We start from the raw sequence: 21,643 nt of genomic DNA on the forward strand, positions 1-21,643 counted from the left end.
CTGTTTCATTAAAACTAATGAAGGTAAAGAGCAATATTTGTGGTTTTAGAAAACAAACATGTTTGAGCATACTTTAAGGAGAGAGAAGATGCTTACCTTTCCATTTCATTTATTTTTGGTTGCAGAACTTCAGATGGTGGCAAAGTTGTTGGCACCATAGAAGTCAGTGTCGTGAAGATGGGGGAGATTGAGGATGGGGAAGCCGACCACATCACCACAGATGTGCAGGGACAAAAGGTAGGGTCTCCGTCAGCTCAATGCACACATTAAATTAGAAGTGATCAGTTTTGCCAGATGCCAGAATCATCAACAACCCTGTGCACTATGAAATGTCATTATTCGAAAGCCAAATGAGAAATCAGCTCTGGAACTGAAGTGCTCTAAGTAGGCTTCATCTGCTGAACCAGAGGGTCTATTTGCAAGGAACTATGCAAAGCCAGGCGCCATTCAGAAACACCTCTTCTTTGCCCCCCGCCACCCTGTTGACACTGACTCCTCTCAACTGGAACAAAAGTATTGATCACTGCTGCATTCTGCCCTAATTAACCCTACAGTAAGCTGCACAGAAGATTCTGGGAGGGCTGTTGCCAAAAGTCACCGCTTCTCCACTCTCAAAACTCTTTAGAAAGAGATGCAATTTGAGTTTAGATTTCATTTGTATGGGAAGGAGCACAGATTTAACAATGCTGCACCTTATGAAACTGCCGAGAGAGAAGTAAGAAATAGCACCAAGCAGCGGGGACAGCTTTGGAGGAGGGGCAACACCAGCTGGAGGTGAAGTGGCTTCCTTGAAGCTGAGCATAAAGGTCCCAGTGCATATCAATATGTGTCCAGGACTTCTCCTTTCTTTTCTCTAAGAAAGAGAAACTTGATATAAGTATTAACCTAAATTCCTGTCTTAGGAATGCAATTGCCTACTTTACTAAGCCACAGGGGAGGGACTTAAAACTGCATCTTTTCAGGAAAGATTTTGTATATACACTGTAATTCCTACCTTTTAATAAAGGAATATTTTCTAATGATAAGGCCTTTAGTGGCTTACTTTCTGGCTTAGTGGCCCTTATCTGGGAGCGTATTTGATTTTGGGTGCTGAGGAAACATCTACATGGGAAATGGTGTTTCTCTAACACAACAAATACTGACTTTACAAAAGAAATCTAAGATGGCCCTTCAAAAGAATATTGTTCTTGCCCCAGAATAAGCTAAGGTCTGGTCTGCTGGCCCAAGCCTTACTGTTCTCTGTTCCCCTGCTCTCCCCCAGAGCATAGTGAGGTTCCTGAGAACCTCACTATGAGGCTCAAAGTTCAAATCAGTTTGCCTGACAAAGGGAGGGCTGTCCTGAGTTTTGCAGCAGACCCTCTCAAGGTTTGTATATTCAGAACACCAGTGGTGGCTCTTAGGATGTGTGCTTCTGAGTCCCCAATTGTGGGACCCCTTCATTCGATCCCTCTTTCCTTTGGAGTTCTGTATAAAATGGATATTAGTCATCACTGCATGAATGCTTGCATCAAGATTAAGGAGGAAAGATTTGGAGGCCAAGTGGCAGACTGAGTATAAAAATAGACAGACAAGACTGCCTAGACCTGTGGCAGTATGCCAGGAGACCAGTAGCAGAAACACTTCCCATTTCAACACAGGCCTATTCTGACTGCTCCCAATCTATTACTAGTCACGTCTCTATTTTCACCCCCTGACTCCTTTACTGTGTTGCTATTATGAGGCAGTGCAAATTGAATCAGACTCTTTTCATAAACAGAGAACTTGACACCCAGGAATATGCCCCATCAAAGCCCCACATAATGTTTCTGACTTAGAAATGTGAACTTAAAAAGACTTAACTGAACTGTTGTAGAAATAGGAGGTGGCAGTGTCAGCATGTACCATGTACGAGTCATAAATTGACTAAAATGATAAACATATCAATCATTGTTGGTGTTAGTTCTGTCCTGTCTGGGTTCTTAGTAAACATTGACCTTTTGCAAATTTTTTATGAAGTTATAATAAACTCTGTTGGCAAGCCTTCAGAATCTTCATAATTCATGAAGAACATGTAATAAGGTCCACTGTGCACAAAATTTAGGAGAATTATGTGGGAATAACTTTATCTCCGTGTTTCACAAGAGTTATCAGAATTTTCTGGAGTGTTTGATAGATGCACGCAAACTCCTTTGCAGATCTGCTTAATCAAAATCTCTATGAAGTGTATTAACACAATCTCCTAATGGTGACTGAAGTCCTGAAATTAGTGAATGACTGAAACACAGGACAAGACAAAGGGACTGAAATTGAGGTTATTTTTTTTAAAGATATTTTATTTATTTATATGACAGAGAGAGAGATCACAAGTAGGCAGAGAGGCAGGCAGAGAGAGAAAGGAGAAAGCAGGCTCCCTGCTGAGCAGAGAGCCTGATGCGGGGCTCGATCCCACGACCCTGAGATCATGACCTAAGCCGAAGGCAGAGGCTTAACCCACTGAGCCACCCAGGTGCCCCAAGATTGAGGTTATTTGTAAAACAACACTACTCTCTGCAGTTTATATGAATGGACGAGAAAGAAATGAAACTGTTAGCACCAGTCATGTGGGTGAGTGACACATGTCATTGGTGGCATAAATTGAAGTAGGTAGAAGATTATAGTACCTGTTTTAATCAGCTTAGGCTTCCATAATAATAAAATACCACAGACTGAATGGCTTAAACAACAAAAATGTATTTTATCACAGTTCTGGAGGCCAGGGAGTGCCAGGTCAATATACCAGATGACTTTGTTCCTGGTGAAGGCTCCCTTCCTGGCATGCAAACTTCCTTCTGTGTCCTCACATGGCCTTTCCTTGGCACATGAGCACAGAGACAGCCAGTGAGCTCTGGTGTCTCTTCCTCTTTTTGTAAGGACACCAGCCCAATAGGATTAGAGCCCCACTTTCATCATCTTCTTGATCTTTCATTCCCTCCATAAAGGCTGTCTCCAAATCCAGTCACATTGGGTGTTGGGGCTTCAGCAGAATGAATTTTGAGGAACACAATCCAGTTTCGAACAATATCCCTGATGTAAATATATTTGAATCTTTAATCTCATAAAACCTCCAGAGCCTGGAATAAAATATAAATGAAAAGCCAAGTTCTGTTCTCTCACATTAATTTACTTGTTTCCTTAAATCATATTGTTATGATACAGTTCTCATCAAGAAAGATGGTTCAGAAGGTCACTCACCATACCACACTGGTTCAAGCCTTTTTTTTTTTTTAAGATTTTATTTATGTTTTAGAAAGTGAGAGAAAGGTAGAGAGGCAAGCAAGTGGTTTGGGGTGGGGGAGGGCAGAAGAGAGAGAAAAATCTCAAGGAGACCCCCTGCTGAGCACAGAGCCTGATGCAAGGCTGGATCCCACGATGCTGAGATCATGACCTGAATGGAAACCAACAGTTGGACGCTTAAGGGACTGAGCCACCCAGATGCCCTACTCAAAGTTTTATTTGACTTGGACATACATACTGATAGAAGACAAAGTGTTAAAATCACATAGCTAGAGAAAGAAAAATTCACAAGAGAAACAGTAATGTGGACATTTTACAAAGTTCATATAATAAGTGAAATGTTGCATTAGGTATCCAATTTTTTTTTTCACATTTTGGAATTATCTTTGACTCATTTCTTCCTCTCATAGGCATAGTGAGTATGTCAGCAAATCCTGTTGATTTTGACTTTTAATATATCCAGAACCCAGTTTGAACCCTTCCCTCTTACAGCATTGTCTGTCACATACGTGTTTATGGTGGTCTCTTAAATGTCCCTTCTTCCTCCTTCCCAACGCCCCCCATCATCATAGTCTCTTCTCAGCAGAGCACTTATTAAAATGTAACACGGAATATTTCATTCCTCCAGTGGCTTCTCAACTCCCTGAAAGTATAAACCTAAATCCTTTCGGGGACCTACTTAAAGTCTGCGAGTGTCGGCCGCCATTACTTTCTTCATCCTCTACTCCTGTTCTTTGCTCACTTCCATCGAGCCTCATTCATTTCTTGGCTGTCTATTAAACATTCCAGGTGCATTTCCAACTCAGGTCTTTCACTTTGTTTTTCCATCTGCCTTTTTAGCATTTTCCCCGGGGTAAATATGTGCTTCATTCCCCCACTTCCTTTTAGTCTTTTTTTTTTTTTTTTTTTTGCAAACTGTGACCTTCTCACTCTGCCTTCTCTGCCCTATATCCCAAATTGTCATGCCTACTGGAAACATTCTATCTCCTTTCTCTACATCATTTTTGTATTTTGTACCTACCACTGTCCAATCTCACATATATTTTATTTATCTCATTTATTGTCTATTTCCCTCACTAAAATTAAATTCCATGAGAGAAAGGTATTTTTCTATTTTGTTCGCTCCTTTACCCTTCTCCCTGGTGCCTAGGATAGAGCCTAGCACAGGAAAAATGAGTGAATGAGTAAATGACATCAATTTTACCTGGAAGAAATAAAATCCAAATTTGTCTCCGAGAAAGGATAAAATTTGGCTGCATATAAACTAATTGGTCCATAAATAAAAACTAGAGAGAGGATGCGGAAAGAGTGCAGAATTATGAAGGAAAGAGGAAGAAACTTTTTTAAAAACAACCTTTCAATTAAAGAGTCAAGAAAAAAATATGCTGCTACAGAAAGAAAAATGAAAAAGGAAAATGATCAAATCAGGTGATAGATAGGAAAACCAATGTAAGTAACAGCCAACAGGATCTAGTGAGATGGCCATTGCCCTCCGCTCTGCCCTGCCACAGAGGGGACTTGGCTTCTTGTCAGGGGAGGGGGATTGTTAACAGACATCCTCTACTGAGGCTCTGCTGGGGCTGAATTCAGCTCCTACCTTGTCTCCCCCTTTTGTTTACTGTATTTATTATATTTGAATGTGGCACATGGCACTGTACCAATGACCAAATTAGTGGTGATTTCTGCAGAAGGAAAGAAAAGCCTTACGTATTTATGACGGTGAAAGAGATGGTATTAGTAGAGTAATATACATCTTATTTTTACTACGAGCCTGACCTGACTAGTATTTCATGGCTCTTCTCAGGTCATTTAGTGCCCATATTTTGAAGTGGTGTTTAATCGAATATTCATTAGCCGTGGTCAGGGAAAAGGTAGAATCCTAGGGGAGCTAAGGACCATCTTGAAAAGTTCCATCACTTTATTTTTCCCAAATACAGAAGTGAAAATCATATAACTAACTTAACTTACTTTATATTTGCAGACATGTAATATTCATCATTCATTTATCAAACAATACTGCCTTCTGTGTTCTAGGCAGTCTACCAGGTTCTCGATGTTCAGCAGTGAACCAACTAGACACCGATGCTGCCTTCTAGGGAATTAAACAATAACAAAATAAGCAAGTAATGTATTGTTGATCAGATGGTACTATATGCCGTCAAAAAAATAAGGGTACAAGGACTAGAGAGTGTGGGCTGTGACCATTTTATGCTGGGTGTTCAAGGACAGACTCACTGGTGATGTGATATCTGAACTGAAACGCGCAGGAAATAAGGGAGCAAGAAATGGGCATCTGAGAGGAACACGAATTCTAGGTAGAGTTAACAGCAGGGGCAAAGACCCTGAGGTGGCAGCATGTCTCTAATGACTGGAACTGGGGGTTGAAAAGGAGAGTGGAAGGAGTTGAGGATAAGGTCCATAGGCAGGGAAGACAGATTGTATACTCCCTTATGGACCACGAGACTCTGAGCTAGGTGAAAAGACAGTTGAGGGTTTTTGACTACAGGTGTAAAATGATCTGATTCATGTTTTAAGAGGACTGTCCTGGCTGTTGTGTTGAGTATGGCCTGAAAAGAAGCAAGGACAGAATAATGGAGCCTCTTCATTGCAAAGATTCAAGGCAGAAATGAAGATGAGTTGATGAGGTGAATCAGAGAAAGTGAAATGTGGCCAGACGCCAGGTACCAAAGAAAACCAAAGAATACACTTACCATCTGTAGTGATGATGAAAAATCAAAGGAACAGGTGCAGAAGGACCAGAGATTTTGAGATGTTAACTTTAAAATTTGAAAGGGATGCATATATCCAGGCAGTTAGAGACTTGAGTCTGGAATTCACGAGATGTCCAAGCTAGAATTACATATTTGTGACTAGTCAGCTGGTATTTGGATGGTATTTAAACCATGAGACTGAATTAGATAACCAAAGTGTAGCAATTTGCATACTTTACACTCCTAAAATTGGTATTTATGTGGATTTTACCTATTAATATTTACTGTATTACAGAATTTGCTTACTTAGGTTATACCTGTGGACATCTATCGTATTAGTAATTCAAACAAGAATTGTTTAAAGCACAAGAGTACACAAGCACACATACCATTAGCTGTCAGTGTATTAGGGCCTCTATGGAATTCCACTATAAGCTTATAAAAGAGAGAGAGAAGCAGATGAATAGTGCTTTCATATTATTATGAAAGTGATTTTTGTCTTCCCCTTGTGCCAGATGCTGCAGAAGGTGCAAAGGCAAACATTATCAGGGACCCCTGGAGACTCCAGGCCAAACTTTGGCAACCATAATTTGAGGAATAAACTAACACATGTAGAAGTGCTGAGCCAAGAAGTACTGGTCTTTGTCCTTTCTGATCATTGTTGTCCTTACAATTTGGTTAATTTTCTAGCCCAAAGCAGGGCAAATCGGTATGTTAGTTGATAGTCAACATCATTAAACTCCCAGAAATTTATATATCTTATATGTCTTCCTCATGGTCACACTTACCATCAAATGACACTTTTTAAAGCACTCATCAAAATCAGTAGGCTTGCAGTGAGGGCTGTGGGGGAACAAAAAGCATGTCGTGTTTGTTACTCCTGCTCAGTATCACAAATATAAAATTGTTGTACTGAGAGCACACACAGTAGAAGTGCGTAACCCAGAAAATATCATCATAATGACAGCAATAAACAGTAGACATAGCTCGGGCCTCCTTAAGCCTGTGTTTAATGATTCCAAGTCATTTTAATCTTTGCATACTCTGTAGCATGTAGCACAATATAAAAATGATTCTAGGTTCAACTGTAAAAAAATTAAATAAGCTAGGCTGAGGAAATAAGCACTGTGGTTCTTGGCTTCAGAACTCTCAATTTAAATAGTGACACAGACAGTACACTTGGGAAACAACTGAAGAAAATAATTAGAGTCCAAATATAAAAATATTTATTTAGTAAATATTTATTGGATTTTTCTGCTTATGTTCCATGGATTTAAATCTTAAGAGCATTGTAATAGTAAAGCTTTAAAATACAATAAAGATGCAAAGTAAGAATGATATTAGGTTAAAATTATTCTAAGTATCTGCCTTCTAGTGTAGATGGAAGATACAATGTATGAAAGTTCTATTTCTATATCCTTTGGTAAAATAATATAGACCTTCTGTTAGGAAACAAAAAGTTGACTTTGATTATGAAGAGGAGGGCTCCCTCCACGTAGAGAAGCAGTTTCTCAAGATAATAGCCTGATCCCCATGAATTATGGACTTCCTTACTAAAAGGGTTTAATATAAACCAATTCTATAAATTATATTGTAGATGATAATCCTGTTTGGAAAGGAGGACGGCTCGAAGCTATATACCTAGTTATTATGCGGAAAGATATGAAGGACAAATCACGAAAGGATTTAAACACCAGTCTGAGAATACGGAATTTGATTGGCCAGTAAATAAATACCATACATTGTAGAGCAGAGCACTGGTATGATGAATATAAAGTTTATGAAAGATTATTTTAACAGTCCTGTATGGACTGAAAAGAGTAGAGGAAATACTGGGAATAAGAGAAATAAAGAATTTTAAGTATGCCCCAGCATCATTGCACATCGCTCTGTGATTTAGGAAGTGCATTTTCCAAATAGCTGTAGAGTAAAAGAAAGGAACACCTCTGAGTTCTGGTTTGGTCAGGAAAATGATTTAGAGGACATCAGATTCTAAAAGCTGTTTGCAGTTATTCATTCATTCAGTAAAGCGAACCTCAATAGAAGCACGAAAGAAATTAGGAAAGTACATTTTTCCCTATCAAGAAATGTGATGCATGTTTATTATGGGGGAGTAAGTAGTGGACTATACAAATTCAGAAGTAATATTTAAATGAATGCTTTAAATTATCTTTCTTCTTAAAATGCTTGATAGTTTTAAGCATTCCATCATTAACAGTGACTCAGTGACCATGAGTCTCCAAGAGGGCCAGTGCCTGGAGAAGAAAGAGTGGAGGGAGACAGTTCAGAGATAACCCAAGCAATCTTGATACACCCTTCTGGGGAGGGTGACCTGAGCCTTTTTGAGTCTCTTGAGCAAAGCAATGCATGCTACGGAGGTTTGGCTGCTTCCCTCATAACTCTTCAACAAAGATGTTTCTGAGTTCTGGGTTTTGCTTTTGTTTGCATTTGTTTGTTTAGGTCTGATATATTTAGTCTAAAAATTCACTCTCCTCTCTACTCAAACTACCACACACACCCCCTTTTTTTGGCTAGAGATAGAAGGAAACTCATGAAAAAACAAATGTCAGTCATGCTGGTATCTGTCTGTGTGAGAGTTAAGTCTTTCGTCAGCTTCCTGGGGCCAGAAGAGCTGCTTCCTCTGTTAATTACAGTTTCAGAGGAAGTTAAGGAGAGACCATCACTTAGTGCTGTGTTGTCTGGCATATTGTTACCCATTTCTGCTTCACTCCCCAGGACCATTGCAATGTGCTCTTCTGTGTTTCTTATCCGTGCCCAGAGCAGTGTTGGTTCTGTAAGAGCTCATGAGCATAATCTATTAATCATGGATTCTAGATTCATGATCTTCGGATCAGCTTATTTACAAATTATTTATTTATATGTCAGCAATTTATAAATCAGAGATCAATTTATTTATAAAGTTTCCTACAGTTTATGAACAAGTATGTGCATTGTTTTAGCCACAGATGAAAATCATCTTTTGCCTTATGTAATTTTATGGTGCAACATATTTTATCTTTTATTTAAAGCTCTTACTTAAAAATATAGAAAATAATTTGCTTTTTATTGATCCAAAACTATCCCAGGTGACAGAAATGTAAAACCATTCAGTTTATCAATGTGATTTGCTGCACTAAGAACATGATGGGGACAATCCTTGTCCATTTTTTGCTTTCCTTTCTAAGTAGTTTTTAACTATAACCAAGATGTAATCTATAATTATGCAACACAATCATATAGATGTTTAAATAGTCACAAGTTAAACAAGTTTCATAATTAAGATAAAGCTGAAAATAGTGTTACAAAAATGTCATTCAAAACTTTTTGAAACCATGTGCATAGCCTCATATTTTGCAAACAAGATGGAAGAATTTCATTTCTTAATTTAATTATTTTCATATGTGTTTTTTTTTCTTTTATTCTTCCCTAGTGTACACTGGTATGTGAATGTACAGCCCCAGAAAGTGTGAACGGAAAAGATAACTTACCTTTTTTGAATGCAGGTATGTATCTCAGTTTGGGAAACTTACGTTAGTTTCATATGAAGGTAAGTTTTAATTTCTGTGAACTCAGTGTTAAACTTGGGCAGCATCCTCACAGAATCATTTGTGAACACCAAGCAAATGAACTGGTAATCACTAGAAACATCATCACCAGTGGAGTAGGGATAGACATTGTTCCTGGGTTCTTGCTCATGGAGAGGAAGACTGAGTCTGGGACACACACACAAAAAAAGGCTGAAGTGAAAGTTTAAGTGAAGGTGACAACAGAAAAGAAAGAAAAGAACTCTCCAGAGTGAGTGAGGCAACTCCTGAATGAGTTGCCATTGAGGGCTTTCATGGTCCATCTTTTATAGGAAACTGACCAGGGAACTTGGTAAATTTCTTATCAATATCATGGTGGATTATTGAATACCAGGTCTATATTTAGAATGAACATGTTGGATTTGTAACTATCATGAGAACAAATAAGGTGTTCTTGTAAATATCATGTCCATTTCTCCAAATATGGGATTTCTGTGAGCCTGGTTATATCTCCTTCTCATGGCCCCCTACCCCTCTCCCCCTACCTAGCCTGTCTGTCCCTTATTCAACATGACAATCCCATAAGAAAGATATAAAAATACTTTGGGTATTTGGCAAAAAAAATTCCTTTTAGCTCTGGATTTTGTATTATCTGAAACAAGACACATTAGAGGACAGTAAGCATTAGAAATATGAAGCTCTTATTTAGTTGGACTTTTATTTATTTGTTTGAGAGAGAGAAAGGGAGAGAGGGAGCATGATCTAGAGGGAGGAGAAAGGAGTTAAGGGGAGAGGGAGCAGCACACTCCCTGCTCAGGGCCCGGAACCACCCAGGCTCCAACAATTAGAAAGGTTGACTTTCTAATTATAGAATTCAAAACAGAGTTGTTAAAACAGTTGATATATGGATTCAGTAGGAAAAATTCATATGCGCGTTTATACATTCCCGGGAGTGTATGTATAGAATGTGTTGCTTGCAGTAATATATTTGAATTTCAACAAGGCACTAAACCATGTGTTAAATGATAACTTTGTGAATAAAACTGAAACTTATAGTATAGTTAAAAATGTGATAATATGTGTATGTAAATTATGGATCTACTTTTTAATGAAAATGTAAATTATGTTACCATTAATACTAAGTGTAAACACCGACTAGTGCAGTGACAAGCAGCAGGCTAAATGCCTTCTATGTCTTGGCTTGCCTTCTGACCTGTGCTGTGAAAAAGGCACTGTCCTTATTCTCCTTTTACAAATGAGGAAATTGGTCAAGGTCACCTACCTCGCAAATATCAGGTCCAGAATTTAAATTCAGTTGTGATCCCAAAGCCTTTTTCTCTTAATTACTAGGCCATGCTTTTACTAAAAAAACAAAACAAAAAACATTAATTAAAGTTGGTGCAACAGCAGAATAAGCCTGAATATTTCCCAAACACTGTCATGTCATATGTTTACACAATAGCAAAGCTGGAATAATAATCACCTTAGTGAATGATATGGAATTTCAAAGGCTTAGTAATAGATACCTGCTAAATTATTAGCAGTTTTTCATTGGCAACAATCTCTTATATTAAGGAATGGATCAAAGGAAGGCAACTCTTCAACTATGATTATCCAGAATGCAAAATAAAATGTAACAACAGCAAAGAATCATGAATTATACTTACATGGAATGAGGGATTATACCAAAGAGGAGCAGCTCCTTAGCCTGTGAGCAAATGACATTTTTAATTTCATTTCATTTAGGACATAATAGTGAGAGGGATGTGCGGTGAACAGTGATGGGTCTACCCAGACAGCCATGGATCCTAAAAGTACTTGATAAGTTTTCAGGCTGGTTAAAATAGCTAATATATCCTCAAATGGTCCTCCTCACATTTAGTTTAACATCTAAAAATTGACCAAACCTTTATTCCTTTAAGGTATCCAGATAACCTACTGAATTTACTAAATGCCAATTTCGAGAAATAAAATTGAACGTGGGACATATTAAATTCATGTTAAATACGTTTGAATGAATAGGGTTTTCACCACAATCATCTACACTATAATTATAAGATAACTTTTTAATAATTCACTCATCTGAATCTTGTAATTTTTATGCACAAAGAAATGCCATTTTAAAATACTGATTAGTTTAATATAAACTTCATAGAGAAAAACGGCTTTCTAAGGAAGAAAATATATTACTTAAGGAAGAAGAGACAGAAGAAACATAATAAAAAATAAATCTGCACCACCTCATACCCATGCCATAAAATCCGTAAGGCATGAGTCTTAGAAGTGTACTAACTCTTCCCGATTGCTAGGATACTATTCACGATTCATAAGTTGTAATATGACAAAGACAACTGACATGAAACTGATGGAGATAGCTGCATTCTGTAATTAAACTATACTTACTTAGTAGAGTGGAAGACGATTGATTCCTGCCTTTCTGCTTTTATGGAGGTGGCAGTTGGGTGGTGATTCTCCACTTAGTTCTAATGCTATTGCATATTGGCTTTAGTCCACACAACCCAGAGGAGCATTGGGTATTTGCCACAGATATTTTCTTTGAGCCTTCTTATATTAGGGAAAGATAAATAGTAAATGCAAGTCAAATGTCATAAAGCTAGATTTTTAAAAATGTGTTTAAACTACAACTGTGCTCTGTATGAAATGTTTCTCCTCAAAATATGAAAGTGCGTTGTGTGGGTTTAGAATACGTATGAGTTTGGCCTGTGCATACCTTGGTCTTTTATTCTATTTAGTTTTCTATCTCAACTCAGCAACTTTGGAATTAATCTATTATATTCCCGTGTGTGGTTTTTTCTTTTCTTTCTTTTTTTTTTTTTTTTTTTTTTTTTTAATCTGTAGGCAAAGGGAGCTACTGACATTCTTTTCAGGTCTTTGTATTAATGTGTTATATGGAACTTGCCAGCCTCAAGTGATTTATGAAGTACTTATGAGTGAATGGAAGAGAATGTCATATCTCATAGCAGCTCTTCACTATTCTATTTATATCTCTAGAGGCTTAATTTATTATTCAGGAAATTCACTTATCTATTGTAAGACTAACAAGAAAAAAGCTCTTCCCCCTAAGTTCTCACCCTTTTCATGCCCTGCTTGCCTTGCAAGTCTAACCTATATGTTGGGAGTCAGGGGAATGGAGGGCAGAGGGAGAGTAAGGATGAGTGGGAGGAGGGCAGAACTTGCAATTCCTTAAGAAAGATAGGGAAGAGTCTTGGCTGAATGGGGAGATGCATTCCTTCCAGCTGGTGCACTTACATTATCTGAAACTAGACATGCTGGAAGACATGGTAAGTATTAGAAATGCGGGGTTCTTACTTAGTTTGACTCTGACTACGTAAGTCGTACCATAAAGTTGCTAAAACAGTAGATTTCCATCTCTCATTATTTGCTTATTCATTTAAGCAAACTGGTAGTGAGAACACTTAAAACTGCTTGGTGGTGATGGGATGGGGAGTAGGGAAGTACAGTCAGGCCTCTCACATGCCCTGCTAAGTCACATCAGCCGAGGAACTTGGCTGCCCCAGAACAATAACAAATGGGCTCTTGTGGCGTTAATATAAACACACCAGACGGGCTGTCAGAAGAACTGGTGTCAAAGCCTGGATTTGCTAACCAGAAGAGTGACTCTAATACCTGGGTCAGACCCGTCGACATCGATTCTTTTAAAATGACCACAGTAACCTGCACAGCCTTTGACTTCCTTTTCTGACTCTTACATGTTTGAAGTCGATATAGCATAATTTAGCTTATCCTGTTCACCTTCTTTTTAGAAACATTTCATAAAAGTACTCATTTTAATCCATTTCAGAGGGAGTCACATATTAATTTTTTGGTCATTGTTACAGTTGTCTTTCTTAGAGGTTATTTCTGTTTAGTAAGCCTGATCAGAAATATGCTTTTTCAAAATTCTGTCAAGAAGATAATTCTCTCTGGAGTCCCAATTCTCTCAGTTTTCCTTGTGAAAGTATAATGCTGCAGAGTACTTCAGCCCATGGACCCTTCCATTACTATGCCAAATCTAAGGAGCTAATGGGCCCTATCACAACGTTTCCTCCTTTCTTCCCATTTTGAGTGAATTTTCCCCTGTCAGCAAGCATTAGATCTGATACAGCCTCTTTCTTGGTTGAATTCCATACTTCTTGAGTCATGAAATTATCCTTTATATTCCTTGAAGACCACTTTCGTAATTTAACGTGCATACTGTCCTTCATATTCACAGAGGGTATATCTGACAGCTGAGATTTCTGTGACCGTGTAAGTTGGAATCTAAAATAAAAATGAGGGGACTGCCCCGCTCTCAGTCCTAAATCCATGCAGTCCCCTTCCTGTTTGGAGAATTTATTGGTATTTTGCATTTCTTGCTTCACAGACAAATCATACTTTTGCTCAAAATAGGCCACTATATTTTTGATTCTTTTTCTCAAATTAGAGTTAAGCCATCTACTACTTTGCAGAAGATGCTAGATTATATGCTATTTAAGAAGAAAGAACATTGCGTATTTATTTCTGTATCTCCGGTGGCCAGAATACAATAGGAACTCAATAAATACTTGTCAAAAGACTGATAGCAAGTGTATCTTATCAATTCAGTTTATACTTCAGATAAATTTCTTTCAAATTCTCATTTTTTTAAAAGATTTTATTTATTTATTTGATTGAGGGAGAGGCAGTGAGAGAGGAAACACAAGAGCAAGGGGGAGCTGGAGAGGAAGAAGCAGATTCTCCTCTGATCGAGGATCCTGACTCTGCTTGATCCCAGGACGCTGGGATCAATAACCTGAGCCAAAGGCAGACGCTTAGTGACTGAGACACCCAGGCACCCTGATCAAATTCTCATTTTTAAATGTTTTATGCCTCTTATCAGTAAAGCATGAGACTCTTGGTCTTGATGTCTTGAGTTCAAGCCCCACATTGGGTATAGAAATTATTTAAAAAAAAAAAAAATGTTTCCTGCCTCATATGACACCATAGATTTTAGCTGCCTTTCACAGTACCTAAATATTGAGATAATACTCTCCTCACTAACATCCCTATCCAAAGCCATGCGTGACGCAGAATATAATAAGAGATTGTTAAAAATATGTCCTTCTTGGGGCTCCTGGGTGGCTCAGGTGTTAAGATTCTGCCTTCTGCTCGGATCATGATCCCAGGGTCCTGGGATTGAGCCCTGCCTAGGGCTCTCTGCTCCACGGGAAGCCTGCTTCTCCCTCTCTCACTCCTGCTGTTTGTGTTCCTTCTCTCACTGTGTCTTTCTCTGTCAAATAAATAAATAAAATATTTTTTCAAAATGTCCCTCTTTACTCATTTTAAGTTCTCATGAATTCCATCCAAAAAGCAAATTCCCTGTTTCCCCCGTTCTTTCTTTTCTTTCATGAGCTATGAAATCTACTAACTTGTTGATTTTTAGATGGTGTCATTTTATATAAGCAAAGATATTTCTGTTGTATTTTCCCCATACTAATTTAAATAGATGTTGCCCTTGTATCTGTAAGTGTCTGCTATATAAAATTTGGGGCCATTTTGAATACCTGCCCTTGATCCTTTTTATTTACTCACTAGATTTCTCTGCCCTTTGCTGTTTTAACAAATATGATAGCGTCTATTAACTTTGCTCTTTTGGAATTTCCATACATTTTCATTATGGAGTACTAATATATTTAGAGAGTTAAATAGCTTCAGTAGAAGAGTGAATTTCATTATCTAATAATCAATGGATTCATCTCTTATACACCTTTAAATGTTTCAGCTATCTTCCTGTAGTAAGTCCACTACCTCCTCCACGGCCCATCTTAGGTAAAACTGGAAGAAAAATAAAGGCAAGAAGATGATATGGTGAAAAAGCTAACATTTTGTGGACAAATGTGAGGAGAGCTTTCTACTTCTCAAGTTTTTTCCATTCTTCATTCCGATGCCTGTGCTTCCTTAAAGTGAGGTTTTCAGTTTTATTCCTACTCTTGCATTTTCCCCTCTCAACTCACACAGTTGTTGGTGCTCTCACTGTTCTCTTTTTGGTGAGAGTAATGGTGGGAAACATTGAGTTCCAAGGGTTAAGCTTATGTCTGTGGAATGTTTATATTTACTGGGCACTGTGCTATGTGTAGGAGATAAAATGAGGACAAGAAAAACAGCACAGTCTTGGCCTTCACAAAGTTCACACTCTAATGCTTGACGTGGAATAATGAGTCAGTTGTAGCACAACTGGTAACAACCATGATGAAGATGGGGATGGGAAGGACAAAGAAGACAAACCTATAGGGAGGGATGGGGTAGAAGCCAAGGAAGGCTTCCTGGAGGAGGTGCTAGCACAGCTGAGTTTACTTATAGCCAACAAAGAGGGGTGTTCCTTTGAGATGCAGAGAATCCCTTGAACAGAAGAAACTGGTGAGGAACAACTTGAATTCAGAGAATTATAGGTCATTTCAGATTGCTCAGTGTGAAATTTGAGCCACCTTCTACCTTTACTAGTGGTATCCTTTACTTTAATCACTGAACTAGAATGAAAAGAGCAAATCATTCAAACTGGAAAGAGTGACACAAATCATTTCCTGACCATCTAAAATCTAAAATCCAAATTCTACACACTAACCTCACCAATTATCATCAACTTGAGACTAAATGCCCACAAAATATTATCTTTATATCCTATTCTGACATGTGTAGTCATTTTTTCTGATTCTGGGCCTTAAGTTGAAGATGGAGGGCCAAGAACTTATAGGTTTGGCTAGACTAGGAAAGCAGTACTTTGTCCAATACAGCTTATATCCTATTTTCTAATCTATTCTTTCCTTTTCTTCTTTAAAAAACAAGACAAACAATAACATAATTTAGATTTTATAATAAACCTAGAGAAAAGTAACTAAACCATTTTCAGGGGTTCATTTTTTTTTTAACAATTGATTTTATCTCTTTTTTCCTTCCATATATATATATATATATTTAATTTTTTATAAACATATAATATATTTTTATCCCCAGGGGTACAGGTCTGTGAATCGCCAGGTTTACACACTTCACAGCACTCACCATAGCACATACCCTCCCCAATGTCCATAACCCCACCCCCCTCTCCCAACCCCCTTACCCACAGCAACCCTCAGTTTGTTTTGTGAGATTAAGAGTCACTTATGGTATTCATCCTTTCTGATGGAGGCATAATACTCCATAGTGTATATGGACCACATTTTCCTTATCCATTCGTCCGTTGAAGGGCAGCTTTTGTAGCAACATGGACGGGACTCAAAGAGATTATGCTGAGTGAAATAAGTCAAGCAGAGAGAGTCAATTATCATATGGTTTCACTTATTTGTGGAGCATAACAAATAGCATGGAGGACATGGGGAGTTAGAGAGGAGAAGGGAGTTGGGGGAAATTGGAAGGGGAGGTGAACCATGAAAAACTATGGACTCTGAAAAGCAATCTGAGAGATTTGAAGTGGCGGGGAGGTGGGAGGTTGGGGTACCAAGTGGTGGGTATTATAGAGGGCATGGATTGCATGGAGCACTGGGTGGGGTGCAAAAATAATGAATACTGTTATGCTGAAAATAAAAAATAAATTATAAAAAAAAGAGTCACTTATGGTTTGTCTCCCTCCCAATCCCATCTTGTTTCATTTATTCTTCTCCTACCCCCTAAACCCCCACGTTGCATCTCCACTTCCTCATATTGGGGAGATCATATGATAGTTGTCTTTCTCTGATTGGCTTATTTCGCTAAGCATGATACCCTCTAGTTCCATCCACATCGTTGCAAATGGCAAGATTTCATTTCTTTTGATGGATGCATAGTATTCCATTGTGTATATATACCACATCTTTATATATTTTTAAAGATTTTATTTATTTATTTATTTGACAGGCAGAGATCACAAGTAGGCAGAGAGGCAGGCAGAGAGAGAGTCAAAAGCAGGTTCCCCACCGAGCAGAGAGCCCATTGCAGGGCTCGATCCCAGGACCCTGAGACCATGACCCAAGGCAAAGGCAGAAGCTTAACCTACTGAGCCACCCAGATGCCCCTCCATCTTTATTATTTTTAAAGAGATCTCTTTTTGCTATATTTTCCAAGTTCCTCTCATGTCTTCTTGCCATCTCTTTTCCATAACCATGCTTAGGATAGTGTTTTAGTGACTTCTATTTAGGTTTTTCAGTTCTTATCCAACCTTAAAAAGAGACAACCTACATTTCAGATGTCTATAAATCTAAGATATTTCCAAGTACAAATGAGGGAATGTCAGTATCTAATTGGATTACACAGACATATCTTTAGTAAGTATAATGTAGCATTTGGAAAACAGGCAATGTATGTACATTCAGCAGAATAATTAAACTATTAAACAACTGCATAGTTAAAAGCCACAGAATGAATTCTCTACAACAATCTGTAGGACATTAAACTAATGATTTTTGTAAGACTTAAAGCCAATAAAGTCAGAATCCATTTAAATACGTGACTTCTACCACCTCCTGAATGCAAGAAAGTTCACAGATGAGCTTCCTCTAGAGAAATATATTAAGGACAATTAGAGAAAATAAGCATTTGGCTTTTTGATGACCCTTTTGTCTCTGAATCTAAATTTATAAAATTCCTTTTCTGTCTACTGACATTCCTAAAACAGGCACAGGGAAAAGGAAAAAAAAAGTCCTCCCTGTGGTATGTCTCTGGTTTATCTTTTCTGCCCTAGTTTGCTTTTAACAGCCATGCTTTGTTGTTTTACTTTATGTATTGTCTATGTGTTGGCATTGTTGAACATTTCTTTGGCATCTTTATTTTGATAATTCATTGTTGGAACAACTTGGCTTTGGCAATTGCTGAGCAGATTACCTTGTTAAAGAAGCCCTGCTACAACGTCTGAGAAAAATATAGACGTTTGAGTTGCACTGCAATTTGGTGGGGGTGGGGGGGATCTGCCTTTTATTTTCCATAACTGTGCTCACCATAGGGAGTTAACCTCAAGGGGAATGTATCAATATTCGGACCAGCTTAGAACTTTACTCTTATTAAGTCATCCCAAGACCATGATGTGGTCCAAAATATCTCCACTATTTTTCTCAAGGGGAATGTATTAATATTCGGACCAGCTTAGAACTTTACTCTTATTAAGTCATCCCAAGACCATGATGTGCTCTAAAATATCTCCACTATTTTTCTCTTGGCAGAATCTGTCACACAATGTTTTTAGCAATTGTTTTGGCAAAAGCAGTGAAAAAAATGAAAAGCATACGCACAGGGGTCTCTTTAGAGAATTTATAATAGATATTAGATAGTAATCTGAGTTGACAGGCCTATTGTATGGTCAGAAATATATCTTCTATATAAAGAAAAACTTGGCATCAATAAAGAGCCAGAGCTGAAAATGATGGACTCATTCCCATAGCTGGAATGAGTGTGCAGAATTGTTAGAATTGTATCTCTTCTGTAGGGAAGAAACTTTAAAAAATTGACACAAGCATTCATCATTTATGATCCATTGTTCAGTATTTGGTGCATGAATACCATGCCTTACTATTATGTGAAGATGATAAAATCTCCCCATTATCAACACTTTAAGAATTTTGAGTTAAGAGCGTATTATCTGGTCTTTTTTGTAACTAGTGCAATAAATTTGCATGATAATAAAATGTTGAGCCATATTTTTTTTCATTTTTAAATCATATTCCATTATATGGTATTTTAAGATACAGAGTAGGTGTTCTTATTCTATGCATAGTAGGTGTTTAATAAGGAATGCTTCTGGATTAAATTGGGTTGTAAGGTGGATCCCACTATAGCTACATTGAAATCCTGATTTAGTACTCATGAATTAGGAGGAGTCAAGATGGCGGAGGAGTAGCAGACTGAGATGACATCAGGTTGCAGGAGTTCAGCCAGATAGTTATCAAACCATTCTGAACACCTACAAACTCAACAGGAGGTCAAAGAGAAGAGCAGCAATTCTAGAAATGGTACTAATGTTTGGAGACCTATGAGTTTCAAATGATCATAATCTATGACGTAAAAATTAGATGGGGAACATAATTGGGATTTTCTTTTGGATGATCAAGTTGACTGATTTTTTTTTTAATTCGTCCCAAGTGTTTTCCTTAAAAACAGCAGCATTCCCACAGAGTCCTTGTATGATATGTACCAGGTGGTCAGAGGAGAGTTCCGGAGCTCATTAATCCAACTGCCTTTGATTTATGCATAAGCTATTTTAATGAAGATCTATATTTAAACACACCGAAAAGCATTAAATTAAAAACAATGTGATCAAAAGTGGGAAGACTAGCTTTGGGATAACTGAGAAAATGAAAAATTTTATATTTTGTAATTTGATTCGAAATACATATTTTCTAAAAAATAACTATTGCTTTATAAAAGGCAAGAAAAATGAAGGATTCTTACAAAAATTCCACATAATCTTGAAGGAAAAAAAAAAAAGACAAACAAACCCAGAGGTTTAAAAGCAGCACATATGCTGAGTATACATAAGCCAAGGAACTGAATATTTACTTAGGTTACTAAGAAAGAATTTGGACATTTTCAGAGATTATTTTTTGTCTTAGTATAAAAAAAACGGGTTTATGTTCCTAATCATGTTAGCTATATTAGAATTCATGACACCCCATCAATGGTTTAACCTGACTGACGTTATGTTAAATTCAATACATACTTTTTTTTTATTCTCAAACTCGAGATAGAACAGTAGAGATTGTAGTAAAATTCTTACATCTTTGAAACATTGTAACTTTAAAAATTAATAAGATATCATAGTTTCTTTTATTGGCTGGCTTATAATTCAGATGTAAGAAAATATATCTGATGAGGCCTAATATATCCAAAATATATAAATAAATCATAAAACTCAATAGCAAAAAAGCCAATCAGTTTTAAAAATGGGCAGAGGACCTGAATAAACATTTTTCCAAAGAAGACATGCAGATCTCCTACAGGTACATAAAAAGATGCTCAATATAACTAATCATCAGGGAAATGCAAATCAAAACTACAATGAATGGTCACCTCACACCTATTACAATAGATAAGAAGTAACTAGTGTTAGAGAGGATGTATAGAGAAAAGGGACCCCTTGTGCACTGTTAGTAGGAATATAAATTGGTGTAGGCACTATGGAAAACAGTATGGAAGTTCCTCAGAAAGTCGATAATGGGATTTCTATGTGATCCAAAAATTCCACTTCTAGGAATATATCCAAAAGAAATGAAATGAAATAAAAACACTAACTTGAAAAGATACATGCCATCCCCAGGTTCATAGCAGTATTATTTGTAATTGCCAAGTGTCCACTGATGGAAGAATGGATACAGAAATGTGTTGGGGCATCTGGGTGGCTCAGTGGATTAAAGCCTCTGCCTTTGGCTCAGGTCATGATCTCAGGGTCCTGGGATGGAGCCCCACATGGGGTTGTCTGATCAGCAAGGAGCCTACTTCCCCCCCTCCACCACCTGCCTCTCTGCCTACTTGTGATCTCTGTCAAATGAATAAATAAGTAAATGAATCTTTTTTTTAAAAAATGTGTACTATATGTAATGGAATATAACTCAGACATAAAAAAGAATGAAATCTTACCATATGCAACAATATGAATGAACCTTAAAGGAATTATGCTAAGGGAGATCAGTCAGACACAGAAAGACAAATATCATATGAGCTCTCTTATATGTAGAATCAAATCAGTCAATCAATCAATCAAAACAAAACAAAACCAAGCTCATAGTTACAGACAACAGGTTGGGAGTTGCCAGAGGTAGCTGGTGGCAATGGTTGAAATGAGTGAAGGGTATCAGAAGGTTCATATTTCCAGTTATAAAATAAGTAAGTCTTAGGGATATAATATACAACATGATGACTATAGTTAATAATACTCTATTTGAAAGTTAGTAAGAGAACACACCTTAAAAGTTCTCATCACAAGAAAAAAAATTATAACTATGATGGTGACAGATGTTAACTAGACTTATTGTGGTGATCATTTTGTGACAGCATACAATATTGAATCATTACATTGTACACCTGAAACTAATGTAATGTTATATGTCAATCACCTCAATAAAAAAGAAGGGAAATAAATATAATTATGAATCTGTGATATAATCTAATTGATAAAATTTAGAGCTAATATTTATGTTAAAAATATAATCACTTTAG

The 21,643-nt window shown here is 37.4% G+C and overlaps 1 protein-coding gene across 11 annotated transcripts in view; it reads left to right on the forward strand.

Annotated features, from left to right (window-relative positions):
* INPP4B (inositol polyphosphate-4-phosphatase type II B) overlaps positions 1-21,643 on the forward strand; it is an 834,661-nt gene that overhangs the window by 620,731 nt on the left and 192,287 nt on the right. For all 11 annotated transcript variants that reach the window (XM_059168095.1, XM_059168068.1, XM_059168015.1 and 8 more), the window contains 2 exons: positions 126-237; positions 9,394-9,466. In XM_059168095.1, coding sequence (XP_059024078.1) covers positions 126-237; positions 9,394-9,466 — 185 coding nt within the window. The remainder of the gene's footprint in view (positions 1-125; positions 238-9,393; positions 9,467-21,643) is intronic.

This window comes from Mustela lutreola, chromosome 1, assembly GCF_030435805.1.
Source record: "Mustela lutreola isolate mMusLut2 chromosome 1, mMusLut2.pri, whole genome shotgun sequence".
NCBI lineage: Eukaryota > Metazoa > Chordata > Mammalia > Carnivora > Mustelidae > Mustela > Mustela lutreola.